The 19,555-nt window shown below is 38.4% G+C and overlaps 1 protein-coding gene and 1 long non-coding RNA gene across 3 annotated transcripts in view; one reads left to right on the forward strand and one right to left on the reverse strand.

Annotated features, from left to right (window-relative positions):
* The window catches only part of LOC139772942 (uncharacterized), a 77,381-nt gene that overhangs the window by 24,180 nt on the left and 33,646 nt on the right, over window positions 1-19,555 (forward strand). The window lies entirely within an intron of this gene.
* Window positions 3,957-14,563, reverse strand: Bdl (borderless). 2 transcript variants are annotated; one of them, XM_071707006.1, is made up of 12 exons: window positions 13,949-14,563; window positions 13,252-13,394; window positions 10,526-10,754; window positions 7,227-7,363; window positions 6,975-7,119; window positions 6,586-6,860; window positions 6,103-6,237; window positions 5,759-6,018; window positions 5,411-5,586; window positions 5,291-5,335; window positions 4,973-5,155; window positions 3,957-4,863 (listed from the first exon to the last, which is right to left on the reverse strand). In XM_071707006.1, exons 1-12 carry the CDS (start codon window positions 14,001-14,003, stop codon window positions 4,637-4,639), a joined length of 2,010 nt encoding a protein of 669 aa, XP_071563107.1. In that variant the 5' UTR covers window positions 14,004-14,563; the 3' UTR covers window positions 3,957-4,636. The 2 variants fall into 2 exon arrangements, with proteins under 2 accessions (XP_071563107.1, XP_071563106.1); XM_071707005.1 differs by having other exon boundaries at window positions 7,227-7,393.

Raw genomic sequence — 19,555 nt, forward strand, 5'->3', positions numbered from 1 at the left:
CGCAATAAGAAGGAAGGCCCTATTGGTAGGCCTTTGAAGACAAACTGTTGTTGGCCTTCGTTGTTACATCGCAATACATAAATATGATTACATAAACGTGAATAAATTATCGTCGCATGGTCGAACCGCGTCAGTGGTTTATCGAATGGAAGTAATCCGATTTTGCAGTTTGTACGCACCGTTTATCGACACTTCCTCATCTAAGATTAGAACTCACGGGTTGAAGATAGTCATCCAACAATAAATTGGTTATATACAAAAACCTGTTTAATGTGGGAAGATACGCAAATCACAACACACACACATCCAGGTCGATATCCTTTGTATTATCGCAGTATCATGGAAAAACATGTGCATTTTAAAAAGGAACTACCAATTACTTAGTAGTCAAGAATAATGATTGAGTCTTGTGATCAACAATTTAATTGAATGTGAGCAGAAATTAAATCTTGTGCCTTTGTCAGGCAATTAAAGCAGAGTAGTTATACAGGTCGTCTGGAGGACGTCTTCTAATAGAAAGAATACATACCGCTCTGATGTAATATATCAAAGAGATTTTTTATCCTCGAAATTTATTTATTGTCTTCCGACACGCCCATGGCTGCCCATGGACATGCTCCTCAATATCTCTAAGTAATCACTTTCAGACTCACTTGCAGCCAAGACATTCCCGCCCGGTTTTCGATCCTTATAGTCTTGACCTCCTTTTTTTTAGATACCGTATGGAGAGATGAAGCCGAAGTCTAACGCGTAAACGCTTTAAGAAGTTTAAGAAGCATTATCAAACGACGCGTAATCTTTTTCTCTTATTTACTTTTCTCTCACCATCGGCCGTATAGGGTCGCTGTCTCGCTATCTTTTCATTGTCTCTATTTAAGCCTATTTTCTGATATATAGATTTTCCTTATATAGATTGTGATATCATTAGATATAATTTTACGAGGTGGTACACGTTTTACCGGTTATTTCGAAGTCTCCCAGCCGTTTGTGGAGACAATAAATATAGCGCAGCAGATGCAGCGTCTGCAGATTCACGCTGATCCGTCGACACGGCGCGGCGCGGCGAATCCAAGACTGCCGATACGCAACCTGTATAAGAATCATCGCACCCTCGGCAGGTAGCAAGCCTCTGAAGTGCAACCACCTCTCCTTCAACCCTTGTTACATGTCATCGCGCTGTTTAACGGCGCGTACGAAGACCCCTTTCCTTCCATCTTATCTCGTCTCGTTGATTAACCTTTAAATTTCGATCGGCGACCTAAAGACGTTTATTGCCTCCGCAAAAATAATCAGGTCGGTACGGCTGCAATCGGGCCAGACGAGAACAATTCACTAATTTTTTGTAACGCTCGTATGAAACTAGCAATGGCGTCATGACCGATAATGGTGTCGTCAAAGAAATTCGGCTTGGAAACCAGTTGCGTATAAGCGTTGAGAAGATAAGAAAACCTGTTCGAAAAGCGACCGACGGGAGCAAATTTAATGTTCCAACGAGCCCGTTGTTAAAAGTGAAATTTTTTATTAATATTTTTTAGACTAATGTCAAATCACTCGTATATTAATTAATTGTGAAACTGAATTTTAAAATATTTCGAAGGCAAATTGAATTTTAAATGTTTCGAAAAAGGCAGACAGATGAAGGTAGTTCACAAAATGAGTTTTTGCATATCTGCATGCTCTTAATCTGTATACTATTTTAATATAAAAACAGAATATTTAGAAGACAATAAGCTTTCACACAAATTTTTGTAATTGTTTTCAAACGCTTGATTAATTTCACGTGTTGCTATATATTTCGACCGTTATTTATAGCGTGATACGATACTTTTTTATACTAATCAGTCAAGCAGTCAATGTCAATGGTATTTTAATCATCAATCATTAGAAGCTTTAAACGTCCAGACTATTGTTAGTGATAAACTGAGCGATAATCGGAGATATATTTAGTATATATTGTGATGCTAAGTCCAAATTACGCTCCCAAGGAAAAAAACAGTTCAGTATCTTTTCAGTATAGTTTAACACATAGATACATTATACATTATGTCATGCTATTTATCGATCGTTACGCTGACAACTTGAATGTAATGCCTATTAGCTTCATTTAGATTCAATAGGACATTACCTCCGAGCGTCATAATTTCCATCGGCTTTAATTTAATCAATTGCCCTCGGAAAATTTAGTTCTTAGAGGGTCAAGGGAGTATTAGTCTAAAAGGAGTGATCGGATCTGTGATTGTTGTATTATATGCTTAAAAGAGTTATAATTTAACTGGTAAAATTCACCACGCTAACATTATTGCTCATAGAAAATAGATGTTACAATTAATCTTAGTTTCAAGTATAACAAACATTGAAATTTTTTTTATAACGGCATATTTTACGCAGTGTATTGTATATTTTGAGAAATAGGTTGCGTATAACGGTACATTTTATGCAATATATTGAAAAATATATTGCATATTGACACTGTAAAATTGATAAATCCAATTAATGGAAACAAAAATGCTAAGCACGCATTAAATGACAACTTGTTTTTGCGATGAGATCAACGAGTTTTTGCATGTCTGCTCTTTGTGACCTGTATATTGCAGATGTGCAAAAGTTTCTTAGGAAAATTCATCTTTATCAATCTTTATTAATTTCAGCTTATGCCAGGAAGTGAAAAAAAAATTCAACTTTAAAAAGAACAGCAGAAAAGTAAGAAAAAATTATATGATCGTGTGCATGAACGCGATATTGCCAAGGCCAATGCCAATGCCTGGATCCGCAACAGAGCGTTGACCATTTGACTAATTGTAAGCTCTCAAAATGAAAGGGTACGCAACCGCAGTCAACGGATCTGTCGCGATAATTTTAAATGTCTTCCGAGGACAGGTATCGCTTCGGCCTTGCAGTCCACGATTTAACGTCCTCGATAACTGCGCGCACATGCAACTTTCGTAGCATCCATCTGAGCTCTGTATTTTTATCATATAGTAAACGGCGCCTTTCCAGCGATTCGCCGCTGGAAGAAGTCATTATCTTTCGGCGGGCGCGACGCCAAGCGCCAAGAAACATCGTTTTTCTCGTGGATCACCGGATATCAGCTGACTACTTACGAAGCCCGTCAACGTTCGCTCGCTCGCTTGCTGGCAAGAGCACCCGGTATTTCATCATGCTCGTGCAACGATATAGACCTGCATCGACCGCAAGCCAATTTACCAGATTTCATGTCTAAACAGATCGCGCGCCTTTGGTGTCAATGCAATGATGGTAGTGAATTTACACGTGGTGTAAACAATGCCAGTTATGTCATCACGATCAGTAGACAATAAAGCGATAGTGAGGTAAGCGTGGGCGATCGTAAATATATTTTCTACGTTTTCCGAAAACTAGTTGTTCACGAGGAATAACACGAAGTCGCGATTACGCTCAAATATATCTCAGCAATTCCCTATATATATATTTTTTAGTATTTCCATAAATCTACGATATAATATAAACTCAACAAAGGGAAATGATAGACATAGGCATTTAATCGAGTCTAACTGCGAACTTTAAGCGAGTAATAATATAATATAATATACATTTTGCTAAATCATTTTTGATAAAGTGTTATCAGCGGCTGTTTATTTTAACTTTTATCTCTCCATATACGATATGAATTCTGCCTACGACCTGGAAAACGATCTGGATACGTATTATAATAAAAATTTAGAACAATAATAAAGATTTTTTTATTTGACCTAACTAGCTATATCTTTAGTAATCGTCGTGACGTTTCGACTATTTGGTGAATTATAATTAACATAGATAGTCAGTTAGGTTGAATAAAAAAAACTTTATTGTTAATTATTCACTGGCAAAGTAAAAGTTTCCGATTTGGTTTATTTGCAAAATATATATCTATAAATACGAAAGATGTAGTATTCGCGAAACAGATGATGTTGTTAGGTGACTGACATAAGAACATGCTGCTTCCCACTCTCTTTATTATATGCAACTATTGCGATGGTACAAGCATATACGACAATGAACGCGTCGAATAAAATCAGTAAGAGTAATAATGGAGAATACGTGAAAAACGTATGTATGCACGCGCGGGCATAATTTATATACAATAGAAAAAGAATACACGTGATAATATGCAATTCTCTTTAATTCACGGTCTCGCATTCGACCGGTCGACGACCTGCAGCTCGCGCATGAAATCTAGTCACTTACAACGTGCAATTACTTAATAAAGCTGTTAAACGGCACACAAAGTATGATATAATTAGCGATGCAAGAACACTCGGTAGTAACGCTCGGCAGCTCGGCAAATAGGATCGGCTTGGAACGGACGTTCCAAGAGTCTCTGCGCTCCTCGCCGTCACCGCATATGTATATAATACTAGATATTACTCTGTTTCTTGTTTTATGTTCTTTCGTGCCATGTCAGTGAGGGCTGAAAAGGTCTTCGACTCTTCAAAAAAAGTTCGTCTGCGGAATTGTGCCTTTAGAGATGACACATGCTTTTTTTTCTAAGCCGATGATTCATTCGCTGATGATCGCACGTAGCGAGCGACATGAATATTTATAATCGATTACGAACTCGCACGGACAACTATTTTGTTTGTGAGTACGCACACGTGCATCCCACGTGTTTGCTCGGCTACTTCTCGGCAGACGGCTGCTGGCAGAATCGTTTCCTCGCCCACCACACGGCGGCCAGTGCGGCCGCTAGAAAACCTATACCAGCGACAATTCCCATGGAAATCGCTCGGTTACGACGGTAAGCGGGTACTTCCAAACCGACTCGTTCGCTGGTTGCAACGTCGTCCGTAAGGGACATCGCTGCCACTTCGAAGGTATAGAAGCTCTCTTCCTCTAGAGTTTTCACTGAAATCGTATCAAGCGTAGATATCAATTATTATTATCATTATCAATTTAAATGTTAACGATAGCTGTTGATAATTATATTACGCAATGATGATGAAGAGTCGCTTACCTAGATAATAAGTGTCTGTCGTTTCTGCTCTGCCGTACAAATGTTCGGATGGTCCTCTATACCACCTCACGGTGTAAAGTCTAACTTGGTTCTTGCCCATAAAAGGTGGTTCCCAAGTGACCAAGTAACCCTCGACCGTTGCTTGAACTCTCACGTTGCGTGGCGGCCCCATGATCTCGATCTCTGAAACAGAATCGTGTCACAGCCTTGAAACATTCAATTAAATTATCAAGAGATGCACGATGTACAGAGACCGTCGAGAGAAATTGCGTTTTGCTTTACTTACATAAAGTCAGTCGTTAAATTTCTTTTACCCACCTTGCGGACTACGGTATTCCGACGCCGAGTTCTCATCAACAGAAGCTAGAAACATAAATTATTTATTACTTCATTTCACGTATCACGCTTAAACGTGACAGAGGTGACGATTAATCTTACTCGGCTGAGTGAATATTCGAAGTGCCTTGCTAAACATTCCATCGCCGTGTTTATCCTGACTCAAAACCATGAACTCATATTCCCGTGCTGCGTTAAGATTGTTGACCGTCGCCTCCGTAATTTTTCTCGAAAGAATTTTCATGGTTCTCCATTCCGACGTGTCTGTGGGTCTGTACCTACATCAAAAATACGCTTCATCTTAATTAATTATGAAAAATTCTTATAGCAAACGCGACAATTTCGAGAATTGGGTGCTTCGGCGAATAAGCGTCATAAACAGTTAATTACATATATATGCGAGATACGGATATTTAATTATGCGACAGTTAATTACATATGCGATGTTACCATACTGAGTACTCCATCTTTGGCCTCACGTATCCAGGTACCCAAGTCAAAGTGACGGCGTTATTGCTACTATTAGCGCTTAAGTTGTACGGCGCTCTAGGTGGAACATTCAGCACCATTAACTCAGTGTCCGCGACGACCGTCGCTGCCTCGTTGCTGGCTGCGCATTGGTACACTCCTCGATCGTGCTCTTGGATCCTCTCTATCGTCAAATTGCCGCCGATTATGATGGTTCTCTCGGGCGATAAGGGCGACCCGTCCTTTCGTCGAAGAAAGTTGTCCATTTTATTACTAATTAAATTTACCACATAACGCATAATTAACCCGATTGACAAATAGGATACCTTGTACCACATGATAATTGGTCGATGCGAGTCGTCACCGTCTCTGGCGTCGCAAGGAATTTCCAAGCTCTCGCCTAGCTTTCGCATATACATGTGTTGCGGTGTTACCGTGAACATCGGTGGCCTTTGAACTATCTGTAATAATTAATAGTATTGAGTATCTCACACAGTCGGTGATTTGTTTTGAAAACATTGACCAGTCTACTACAAAGTGTGCTCATCGCTATTTTATTCTCTGTCTGATTATAAATCACACAGAGAAACTAACGTGCTCCATTAAGAGGAAATCTCAGTTCTTTCGTTCTAAAAAACTGTAATTTACAATTGAAGAATAAAAAAGTAATTAACTTGTCGCGGATAGTTTAATCAATCAGTTTAATCAATTTAATCAGTTCTCAATGCTAGCATTAATGTCGATCGATCTCTTTTTCATGTTCATTCAATCCATGTTCTCTACATCGAGCAGTGACGATGAATACTCACCACAGTAATCGAAGGGCTGGGCCCTTCGGTGCCTAGTTCATTGTAGGGAGTGCAACTGTAACTTCCCGAGTGCGTCTCGTCGACTTTACTAAAGTAAAGAGATCCGTTCCTCCTGTAGAAGACCCCTTGCACATTGTAAGGATCAAAGAGAAATCCATCCTTCTCCCAACGGAGATTTGTAAGGGGCGGATTCGCCCTGAAGTGGCAGTCCAAGAGGGCTGGTTTCCCGTAGGGAAGGTAGACTTCCCGCTGTGCATAGATTACTTTCGCCTTGTCTAAATGAAAAAAAAAAAAAAATAGATTATTAATATTATTTTCGTTAGAGATGTAAATTTAATGGTATCATACGTAAATTTAATGCATGGTAATGCACGCGCCGCTGTGCTTACATTGAACATTGAGAAAAGCTGATGCACTTTGTTGATCTCCAGTCTCTCCAGTCACCACGCACGTATACTCCCCAAGATCGCCCATGGCAGCTGACTTTATGACCAGCGTTCCATCAGCACCAGTAGACGCTCTTCTTTTGAGATCCTGTCACAATAAGACAATAACACATTCACGAATGTCGAAGTGTCGATGAATTATGTGACACGTCGAAAATGATTCATTATAAAATCAGAAACGCAAAAAATTCGTACCTGTATTTCCGGGATCGGTACTCCTTCACGAAACCAATTTACGATTGTACCTTCTCCTTTCGCGACACAGTCGAACGAGACCGTCTCGCCTTCCATGGCAGTTTTATTGACAGGTGGTATTGCAAGTAACGTATCACCTGCAACAGTTGTCGGAAACGGCGACACACCTAGGTTAAACGATTTAACGAGTCTGCCCGGATTCAGGTTAGTAAGCAGCAGCGGGGTTATAATATAGGGGAGACCGGGGCTATCTGTCTACGGGGGCTATGTGTCCACATAGTACTGCTATCTCAAGTTTTAAGAGACATGTGTCTCTACCATTGTAACAAGTATTTGAAAAATGCCCTACGTAAGAGATTTAAATGTTGTTTGTTTTTTTGCGATGCCTCTCGCAGACGCTATATACGTTAAAAGAAAAGCGAAAACAATTATTCACATTTTTCGACGGTCGAAAAATTTGCTGTGCGACAGTAGTTTAACTCAAATTAAAGTAAGCAATTCATAATATTATCAATTAATATATAGTTATCAGGTGTGAGAAGCGTCAAATCTTAATTTCGCATAATCTAAAATTGGCAACATGTTAAAGACTGAAAAACGTGGTCGGGGTCGGGGCTATCTGTCCTATTTTTGATGGGGCAATGTGTCCACACTTCAATGACGGATTGTTCTTTTATTAATAGATAATGCTGCGTAACTACAAAAGAAAGACTTTCCTTAAGATGGATAAGGTAGACATATCCAATAAAATTATACTTAGAGCGATTAAAAGAATAAAAATCTAGCGAGAATCTTTTCGTAAAAACAGCGTTAGACTTTGGAATAAATGTTCGGGCTCTCATTCGCTACTGTAAAAAAGTGACCTACGAGCAGTTACTTGATCCTGCGATTCAAGAATCGTAACTAAATTTTTATTTTAAAAATACACGTCAAGTTAAATACATGAGTTTGTCTTAAATTATTGAGTATTTTCTATTTCAAACGCTGCCGAGGATAAAGTAAAGGCCCCAAATACAAAAAAAAATTAAAGAATTGAGGGGACAAAAGAAACTCATCACATTGATTTTGCAACGAACTCAAAATCAGTTTAATGCCACCGTATATAAAGAAAAGTCAGCTCTATGCAGGAATCCTGTTAAAAAATCTACACAAAATGCCTACTACTGCTCTGACTCCAACGACTAGGCAGTTTTTTCAATATTATATATTAATAATAAATAATATTATAAATAAGTATAAATATTAATATAAATAATGTGTTTTTTTATTATGTGGACAGATAGCTCCTCGAATGTGGACAGATAGCCCCGCATATGGGGCTATTTGTCTACGCTTGACTTGCCCACTTAAAAAATTTGCCTCTTTAAAATGTTAAAAGATTAACGATTTTAATTATGTTTCTTTTTAATAGCAAGGTTGAAGGGTTATACCGGTCTCCCCTATTCTTTTCATTATTAATTACTGTCGACTGCTTTTGTATTAGCATTAACAGCACGAAACCAACCAATTTGCATTTTTCTTTGCAATTTTCTTAATTCTGCATTTTGTCATACGTGTCAAGACAAACCCATTAGCATCGGTTAATAATGCATTATTACCATAAGCTCCATATCAACGCATGACATTTCCAGTGTGTAATCTAAATGTATAATTTTGTCTCGTAGCAATATTTGTAGAAATTGTTTATTAATTTTTAATAAAACCTTGAATTTATTTTAGCACAATTAAGAATAACTGATTTCGCGATAAATCAAGATAAACAAGCTGTTAGTCGAGTGACTCAGTCTTCTTTCATGTCAAGTAATAGAGTTTAATGTAAAATGAGAAATTTCGTCGGAGCTAATAAATAAAATAGGGTTTCCCCCAATTGGGGACATAGCACAATCTACAGATTTAAGTTTAAATGATACGTATATGGTAAATACAGCTTTTATATTAAATCCCAATAATTTTTCTCCTAATAATCGATCAAAATTCTCATAACTTATCTAGCTGTTAAAACGTTTTAAAATCTATTTTTTTACAATATTTTCTTGAATTTTTATACAATTTACTGTATTATACAATTATAATCAGAAGAAACTATAATAGTTATCGCGTTTATCTTATATTTTGGGATAGTAGCTCTGTATGAAAGTGATTCGACTTCGTAGTCGATGAGTCCGGAGTTCGATTTCGACGGGATTGAAGGAATTTTCGTACAATATTTTCTTGGGATTCGATTAATTATAATAATTCAAAGAACTACTTTATCTGAATATCGCTGCGTGCAATAAACCCCACGAGGTCAAGTGAGAAAGGAGAACCAAGACCCTTTGATCAAGATAGGCTCCCCTGCCTTTAGAGTCATGAACGTCGGAGATGCTTAAATGAGCGATTAAGTTTGAAGACTCACATCCTTCTTGCCAAAAAATTAGAGCGCGAATTTCACAGCTATAAGCCCGGTTAGCTTATCCGTCGAGCTGACCTAGTTTAATATTCAATCTTGGTTAGTCTTATTAAAGTCTGTTAATACGTTCCTGTATTGCATTCTTAATAGATATATTGCTTTTAGGGATGGGATCAAGTTCAATATGCATTTAAAAATCCGATTCAAATCCAATAATCAAGTTTTATTTCCTTGGATTCGAGTAATATTCATAAGAAATAATATTTCATACATTGTACGAAGTAATCGAATCCCGATTAGTTAGTTTTGAATTTTAGAATGAGTGCCTGCAGTATTCAAAATGTACTTATTAACAGTTTCTATCGTAAAGAATCGAATCTATTACAAATAATATTCGAATATGTTATAATGTAAAATTGTAATAAAGAGATATTTGTGTGTATACACACACACACACAATTTGCTTCAGATATTAAATTTCTAGTAAAGGTAACTCATAAAAGGTTTGAACGTATTTGATCCAGGTTCGAGTCTATTTGGAAGTAACACTCTTGTTTTTCGAGGTACTCATAGAGGGTTCGAACCCATTTCATCCAAGTTCGAGAATACTTGAAGTATTGCTTTTATTTTTCAAAGTAATCATAGATCGAGAGTTCGAAACTGCGCCAACAGATTCGAACCTATTTGTAAAATACTTAATCTCATCACTAATTGCTTTAATAATATTAATAGATTATTGGTATCTACATGCTAACGATTGGATTTTGCACTCCAAAGAAAATTTTGCGATAATTAGTCCATAAAATTAGTCGTCAGTAAATGTCTGCTGTTTTATCTGTTTTCTTTTTCTGCTGCAATCTTTAAAGATTCGCATGCAAATGTAAAGACTTGCTGCAAGCGACCAACTTACCATCAATGGCGAGGTGAAACCACGTGCCATTGTTTCTCGAATTCGGCGTTCGGTTAGGAAAGATCACCTTGCACTCGTACCAGCCTTGGTCGCTTTCGCGAATATTCGTGAGGTTTATGCTACCCTGGCCGTATCCGCGATGACCGGCATCGTCCAGCAAGTGTATGCGGCCCTTGTAAGTGAGTTCCACCGTGACTTGTCCATCGTGCCAAGTGAACACTGAACGGTTCTGGAAAAAGTGAGACTCAATGAATTATATTAAGCTGTTTTCAAGTATCAAGATCCATATGATTTCGTAAATTGCGCGAGCATTTGTAAATGACAAATATATCATCAGACTCGTGAAAATGTCAACAAATTAATAGACGGCGATACGAGTCAAGCGCGGTACATGGTGCGCAAGTAAAGAAATTAATAGTTATAGAAGTAACGAATTACAATGTATATATATACATATATTCCAACTTAATAAACTGCGCGCCGATTATTTGTCGGACTTGAAACACAGCTATCGTTGGAAAATTAATACCCTTCCCTCCCCGGAATTAAATCTACACGATTTAATTATTTTAAAAACTGTAAAGAAATTATTGCGAAAAATATTACCTCAGCCAGGATTTATAAATGACTTCGTCAGAAAGAATCACTTCATTTTCGGCTCCTTCTTAAGGAATATCCGACTATCTAAATGACCGATTTTTACATACGACGAACGTAGGCGAACCTACGTCTCAAGGAAATTACACCGCGTAACTTGATAGCGGCTGCAACTATATGTTAATTGGGTCATCCTTTCGCGGAATACAAAACTACCCGCGGTTCAACGAAGAAGTTTAATGTTAAATTTGGATTTTATTCGCGCAAGGTTGCGCGCTATTGATGACCACGGCGTAATGACCGAGGACGCGTTGTACCTATCGCTCATGCGGCGTCTTAATTAGCCCGCCCGCGCCGTCGTCGGTCAGCAACACCCACATTCATCAACGGCGGGGCCGAAAATCCTCGAAAGGAGGATACGTCTCGTCTACGGGGGCGGGAATGGCGTTAATCGCTTCTAATCATCTGACAATGCATTAACAGTGACCCACTGGTCGGTCCCCTCGTCGCAGACTGAACGTGACTAAATATAATGCAGCCTTGCGTCCCGTACTCCAATTACCACGGCGGACAGACGAAGAGGGAAGGAGCACCTGTTTTGCATACGCATCAGAGACCAATCGGAGCTGAGTTCCACTTGATTCCGCGATAGCCACGTGCAAAATCCGTTTCCGTCGTACGGCCACGTCGAATGGCGACATCCGCGAGCGCGCGCGGTCTCGCACTCCGACCGAAATTCATCGCTTCGCCACTTTTACTATTTACTATTTACCAGAATCGATACCTTTTCCCCCGAAGAGTTTCGTCAATATTCCATAAATTGTTAAGCATCTATCGCTACTCTCCTTTAACCGGTCGAAGCTCTGTTCTTTTCTAGCTCGCCAATACGCGAAGATATCGTCTTTTTTATCAGGATTCTCGATGCTGTTAGCTTCTCTCGCGTATTATGTGTCTACTGAAATCGAGAAGACACAGAAATCCACATCCAGATAGATTGTCGTGTCGGCAGAATATCGGATGTATTTTCGAAGAAATCGTATAACCCACCCTACCTTGGACACTTTTTTCTCCGCGTCTCCGCGCCGGAAGACGACGAGTACGCGCGAGCACGTCTATATGCGAATTAGCCGACTAACAACCTGCTTTAACGCTCTTTAATCGTCAATCAGTCAATCGCATGTCATATTACCGTTGTTACGTGCGGTATCTCATTATATGCGTACATCGTTTAAGTGAATCGCGTCGCCTCGAGCTCTGCGTAAAATCTTGCTCTTTTTAATTTATTGCGAAAAATGTCACTTAATAATAAATATGTAGAGGCTCAGTATATAAAAATATTCAAGTTAATTTAGGCAATAAGAGCCGAGCGTGGTATTCAATCGCTAAAAGGGTCGAAACGTACGTGATGTAATTTGACATATTAATCGTGATGTATTTTTGACATTAATTAACTTTGTATAATAAATTTTAGCGATTGAAACCACGCTCGGCTCTTATTGCCTAAATTAACTTGAATATCACTTAATAACTTATTTCATCATTTATATAATTCGTATTTATTTGGTAATAATGTAAATAAAACTGTAGCAAAACTGACAACGTGCTACGCATGTTATTACAGCGCAAAAGATTAAAAAGAATTGCAATTTTTCTATATCAAAGTCAAATATATACGTCTTACATTCTGAGATAAAATTGATTTTTCTATAAAACCTGCCAATGCATCGCATCGGATATCATATCGGATATCGCGTGTCTGCATTGTAGCTTGTAGCTTTTACGATTACTTAATAAATACTTGCATAATAAATACGTGTACATTTGGTCCAAGGTAAAATCCAAGGTAAAATCCAAGGCGTTGAATATTATTTGAATCACCCAACATATAGTACTATTTTGCATTGTTATATTATTCAATAGCATCTATCTCATAAATATATGTATCGTTTTTACTGGATTATACTAATTTATAAACTTGATAAATAATTAATGACGGTACTCATTCAGATCAGTAATGCAAGAGAGACGGAGGAAAAGAGAGACGAGCATTTTTCATGATGATATTAAAATATTTCTGCTGAATGAACATGTTATCGTATGATAAGTTACGAGTTTCTGATTATACTTACGTCGCGGTTCCATTGAAGAAGATATGGAATCGGCGTCTCGTGCGGAAAGTCAAGATCGCAATTAAATACTGCGTACTCTCCCACCCCGGCAGTAAGGTAATTCGGTTCCTTATCCTCATCCAGCATTAAGCTGTAGCTGCAGGCTGAAAAACCGGCGATATGAGAGATCACATTTCGGAAAAAAAAAAAAAAAATCGCGACCGATTTTATATCGATCTACGCAATCCGGCGGCGTAACATTGTAGATAAATGCCCTGTGAGAAGACGTCGCGTGTAAAGTGATATTACACATTGGGACTAATTTCCGGAGAGATTGCGTAATTTTCCGCCGGATTATGCGTGACGATCGAGCGCGTTAACAAAATGATACGTTGTTGTTATCTGTTCTCCCCCCGTGCCACAAACAGGGCCGGCGGCGACCGATTGCATTTGCCCGAATAAACAAAGTTCTCTCATTTAATTACTCTCTCGGCGACAGTCTCGAATTTAGTCCGTCTTCTTCGCTTCGCACTAAATGGCAATCAGCGAATTGTGCCGTCTGCGGCTGTTATACGGTCTGAAATTCTAAGTTCCTCTAGACTGAAAAATTGGTTCTTTTTTTTTTTCTAAAAATGTTTTTGTCCCTGTATTTCGAGTAAACGCAAAAGAGGTGATTTTCGCGCGATAACGGTCCCTCCGAAATTTTGAAATTCTTTACCTTCGTAGCAGAGTACGACCGCCAGCAGCTTGTAGAACTTCGCGGCGCGACTCATCGCGATTTCTTACGTTCCGATCCCTGACTCGCGTTTTTTTTTTCACTTTACTTATATTGCGTCAACGGACGTGAGGACGCGCTGGCGGAAACGCGCTGGCGATAGGTCACACTCCGCGACAACGATACCGATACATCTATCATCACCCATTCATCGAGTATATCAGACCGCCACCTTCGAGTTCAATCGGCATGCGTCACTCTCACGCCGTAAATGTACGTTTCGATCATTCTCTCCTTCGTTCCCGAATTTCGCGCCGAGACAATTTGAATTCTTTCCTCCGAATTTTCATACACTTTCCTCAAGTGCCTGCTCGAATTTTCCTTTATCTCGGCATCCGGGAATTCTCCTCGGTGAACGTCGGCTCTACTGTTCAAGCATTGCTTCGCGATTATCGTGTCCTGGCTTATGGCCTCGTCCAGGATACCATCGAGGTCATTGACACTGGCGAACGCGTCCGCGAGTATCCTGCGCCGATGTCGAACGACGCACAGTTCGATGAGGCGAGGCTGGGTTCACCGTAGAGTGCTCCGGAGGCAACACTAGATAGAGTAATCGCGCCGTACTCGTTCAATCCGAGCGGATACGAAGAGCCCAGGAGTAACGAGCACCGGGAGGGGGCTGCGAGGGTAGCTGGACCGACGATGACGATGACGTTGCGCGGGAGGGGGATGAGAGGATAGATCATCGCGATTCTACGTTTACGGTGCGTAATGCTCCGGTTTGCGTCGCATGCGAACCTCGACACACCCATGGCGACACGAATGAACGGCGTTGCACAAAACGTGACCTATATATCACACGCGATTAATTTAATCCTGTAAAGGCAAAAAAAACACACATTCGGAATAATGAATCGCACAGAGTACAGAGAAAGCCGTGCCCCTGTACTTCCTCCGACGAGCGCGTTGTATAGTATCTACGTTTTAGTTTTTTATTTCACCGTAAATTCGGAAAAATCGACAAGAAAATGTATTGCAGGGTACACAACGTCTTATAAGAAGTCCATGTTTTATTAATCGATAAAAAACAGTAGCAATAACAGCAAGTAATTTTTATTTGCTGTTTACAATAAATGAGCTTTTTTTACGTCTGTTCAGATACGAATACAAATGATTATTTAGCACACACAATGCGGTTGTCAAAGATAAACGTGATGGATATGATTAAGTGACGTTTAGATTTGTTCTCTGGAGTATCTTTCTGATGTATAATCCTTGGTGTCGTTGTTGAAGCATGCGAAGGGTTACGTTCTTACAACGGGAACGGAAGAATTAAACTGCATTCAATTTATCATCGGTCGCCGACTCATGCTCTTTCATCGCTGTTCTTTCTTGGTCAAAGCTGATTCGAGAGGATTGAGCCCCGCGTGCGGCGCAAGTAGAGATTAAAAGTTCACTACACCCGGTTGCATACACGAATCCTTGATCTCCTTAAACGAAGATAGTTACAGATGTGATTTACACAAGTCAGATTTTAAATTGAAAAACAATGCGGCAATTATTTATTTATGTGATAAAGATTATGAATATTGGCTTGAAACATATTTTATCGACCTTACTTTAATAGATAATAATAATACATGAAAAATAATGACGTTCAGATCTACGATAAAAGGTTTAATATGAAAAGGATGTAAGAGAAAGTACGCGAATTCTCACGACGCCAGAGAAGGTCCCCTGAACCCTTTATTTATACGCCTACGTCGAGTAATTGTCATTTATGAGGCTCTTTTAGCTAAGATGCTAGTTTCCGGTTACGACTGTTTACCATAAAGTCTTATTCGTGGAATTGATGGTTTTCCTTTCTGCCGTGAAGTACATAGAGAATAAACAACTTTTATTTGTAAATTTTCTTATGGATTAAATTTTTCATTTTTTCTTAAAATAATACGGAAATATAGTAAAAATTCTGAAACAATACGTGTATTTGTTTCATCTGTAAATATATTAAAATAGCTATTGATCTGTGATATTCGTACGAATCGCATTAAAAAAATTTCGATGACGCGACTTACGTACCGCAAGTTTTGTCAAAATGCTCTGTACGACCGCGAAGTCGTCCTTTGCGGTCGAAACGATCCTAGAATATGTCACGATGGCGAAATACTCTTCGCGCATATTAGCGGAATCATCGATCCCTGATGCATTTCGTGTGCCGAAACCGCACGAGCCGAGACTGCATCGGAGCAGCCGTGCGTGGGTGACCTCAGATTACGTCACGTCCGTCCCTTGCCGCATTAGCAGACTGCCCACAGCCTTGTCACGCTGTTGAGATAATGGATCCATTCGCATGGATCACGATCCAGGATTGGACGTGCCCGGGACACTGGAAATAAATGCGCGCATAATGATACCGATCGTATTATTTCATCGTTCGACGCAGAAGAGGGAACGGCTCGTTCCTGTTTCACCTGTCTGTAATCCGAATTGATCGTGTCTGCCATTGCGGAATACCTGTTTCAAAGAGCGGTATAATGGGGATCATCTATTTGCAGTTCACTAACCCCACAATCCCTGTCGGTCGCAAGTGTAGATCATTAATCGATTAATACACACTGAAATTCGTACAAGAGCATTTCATGCCAAAAAGACATACTGAACTTTTAAATTCTTTTGTGATGATCGAGCAATTATCTCTTGCGCGCGGCGATATGATCTGAGGTGAAAATAATTCTCCAGAATTTTCGTAGAAAAATATTACTCCTCCGGGGGATATCCGCGCGATAGATCTACCTTAGATTTACGATGTAAGACGATTCACGAGAGACGAGAACATATTTTACTTTTCTCTGAAAGTAATCGAATTGCTGCTGGAGATTTTTCGAGTGCTTTATCACAAAAGCGCGTGGTTCCTTGTCGGGGAAACGAACTCGTGGTGAAAAGGATACAGGAAGCGGTAGAAGAATGATCCGTCTCTGAAATACGTTTTCTCCTCTTGAGGCGGGCCACGAGAGATAATTTATGAAGCTTCGTCAAGATTTGAATTGGCATTCTGTACATAAAAATGAATCTAATGCGTGTCGAAAAGCAGAGGAGTCTCTTTGATAAAGGACCTTCTCTCGTAATGGAGCGCCGCTCCAGTTTTCGGCCAAACAACGTCGCGCGTATGCCGAGCAGGGAAATAATGGAAATGACGGCAATTTGCGGTAATCTGTGCCGCAGACGTCTTGCGCAAATGTACCATGAAACATTTAGCATCCAATTATACGCAATTTCTCAAGGAAATTACGGCCGCGCCGTGATTTCGTGATTTTACATATCAAGTTAAAAATTTATCCTCGCTCAAAGAGTATTTCGCGTCTCCACCTGTCTTACAAATATTTTGTAATTATTTCCATATCACTGAAAAATGAGGAAAGGCTTACGAATAGGATCGGTTTTAACGAATACCGCGGTTTTTAATGACTGCGTATACAAACGCGATAACCGTTCGGTGACCCGATTTTCTTATTCTGACAATGATCTTATTACCTTGACCAGCAATTACATCACTCTCTGTTATTACCGAGGCGTAGAAATCCTCTAGTTAGGGAAGAATAACGCGGCGTTGTGAGTAATAGCTAGCAATTTAGATATCGATTTAAACGTTATGCCAAATAACACCCCGGTCGACACTAAGCATCAGTTACATTACATCTATATTATAATTTTGTACTCAACAATGTAATTGTAATGACATACGTTGAGTGCGAAATAATAATTATAACATAGATGTAATGTAACCAATACTCTGTATCGACTGGGGCAATATTTGCATAGTGCATCAACAGTTCATTTAAACCTCCCACACAACCTCTAATGGACGTCCAAAGAACATCCATAGCTCCACCAGACATCTACCTCCATGGTGGATATAATATGGACGTCCATTAGACGTCTTTTATAAACATATAATGGAGCTCTTCGATGGACACTTTTTGGAGCTCATATGGATGTTTCTTGGAATTTTTGTGGACATTACATGGAGTTTTTATGACTGCATGTACACTATATAGAAGTATATTTAAGATGTTATTACGTGTTTAGATACATATATATATATAGATATACGTACATAAATATATTATCATATTCTTATTTAAAGACTGACTAATGACATAATATAATTGTAAAACATAGTCTCAAAAGAGAAACAATATTTTGAGAAATATTATTGTAGAATAATTAATTAACAAATTTTCCAAAACCTGGATAAAAATTTTTGTCGAACAAAGTACACAGAATTTTGTAAAATCATTTTATGTTTTATGAAGGGTAGTTTACAAATACAAATACAAATACAAATATAAATATAAATACAAATATAAATACAAACATATAAATCTAAATACAAGTTATATATATATAATCCAAATGTACGTTTGTAGTACCTCCAATGGATCTCCATTAGAAGTAATGATAAAGGATATATGGACGTATAATAGAGCTTGCATAGATATAAAATGGAGCTTCTATAAATATTTTATTGAGTCTTCATGGAGCATTCTTAGATATCGTATAGACATTTAGTGAAGCTTTTATGGATGTACAGTAGAAATTAATTAAAGATAATAAACACAGAGTTTTGTAAAAAAAACGAAGACCTTACACGACATATGTTTCCCATGTGAAATTTTTAAGTAGACCTCCTGCTTTATTTAATGTTTAACAGAAGGAGGATAGTATACACACACACATATAGACAAACACAATTTAAATAAATACAAATGTTTGCTTGTAGTACCTCCACTGGACCTCCATTAGAAGTAATGATGGAGGTTTCACGAAGGTTCTATAGACATATATAAGAACTCATATAGATACATAATAGAGCTTCTGTAGACATTTTATGGAGTTTTCATGGAGCATTCTTAGGCCGGTATTCATTGGTCAGATCTTATATTTAAGATTTTAATAAAAATTTCTGTCTTATATTTAAGATCGTCTTAAGTCTGGTCAAAGGTAGTCTTAAGACTCTATCCAGCCAAGAAATGATCGTATTAGCATCTTAAGACGATCTTGAAATAAAATTCAACTATGAATCCCGGCTTTAGATCTTGTATGGACATTTCGTGGAGCACTTATGGATTTATTATGGAGAATTCTTAGATATTGTATGGACATTTCGTGGAGCTTTCATGGATGATTTATGGAGTATTCTTAGATCTCGTATGGACATTTTGTGGAGCTCTTATGGATCTTAATACACAGGATTTAAGATTTTTTAAGTAAACAGTTTTGTAAAAAAATGTTTAATAAGGAGATAATTTACATATACAAAAAATATCTATAATTATAAATGGAAATATAAATATAAAATATGAATATAAATAAAAATGCAAATATCAATATATTTAATCGAAATATAAATATATGTATATAATACATAAAAAAAACTCTGCTGTGCGAAGAATCTTTTTGATATTTTAAAAGACAGTTATTTCAATTTGTATTAGTTAATTACAGACTTGCGGTTTACTTCTATTTTATACCAATAATAATAGAAAAAGGAAATCTAATTGACGGAAAAAACCATTTAAAAAATGATCTCGGTATCACGGGCACGCCTAT

This window comes from Temnothorax nylanderi, unplaced genomic scaffold, assembly GCF_030848795.1.
Source record: "Temnothorax nylanderi isolate EJ_2023f unplaced genomic scaffold, tnyl_v1.0 TNYL_tig0055_pilon, whole genome shotgun sequence".
NCBI lineage: Eukaryota > Metazoa > Arthropoda > Insecta > Hymenoptera > Formicidae > Temnothorax > Temnothorax nylanderi.

Excerpts from the sequence above, each read along its gene's own strand:
- Bdl (XM_071707005.1), bottom strand. The coding sequence starts at position 14,003 with ATGAGTCGCGCCGCGAAGTTCTACAAGCTGCTGGCGGTCGTACTCTGC. Across the intron at positions 13,395-13,948 it reads GGTCGTACTCTGCTACGAAG|CCTGCAGCTACAGCTTAATG; the intron begins GTAAAGAATTTC and ends CCGGTTTTTCAG. Across the intron at positions 7,394-10,525 it reads GTTTCACCTCGCCATTGATG|GTGTGTCGCCGTTTCCGACA; the intron begins GTAAGTTGGTCG and ends CGTTTAACCTAG.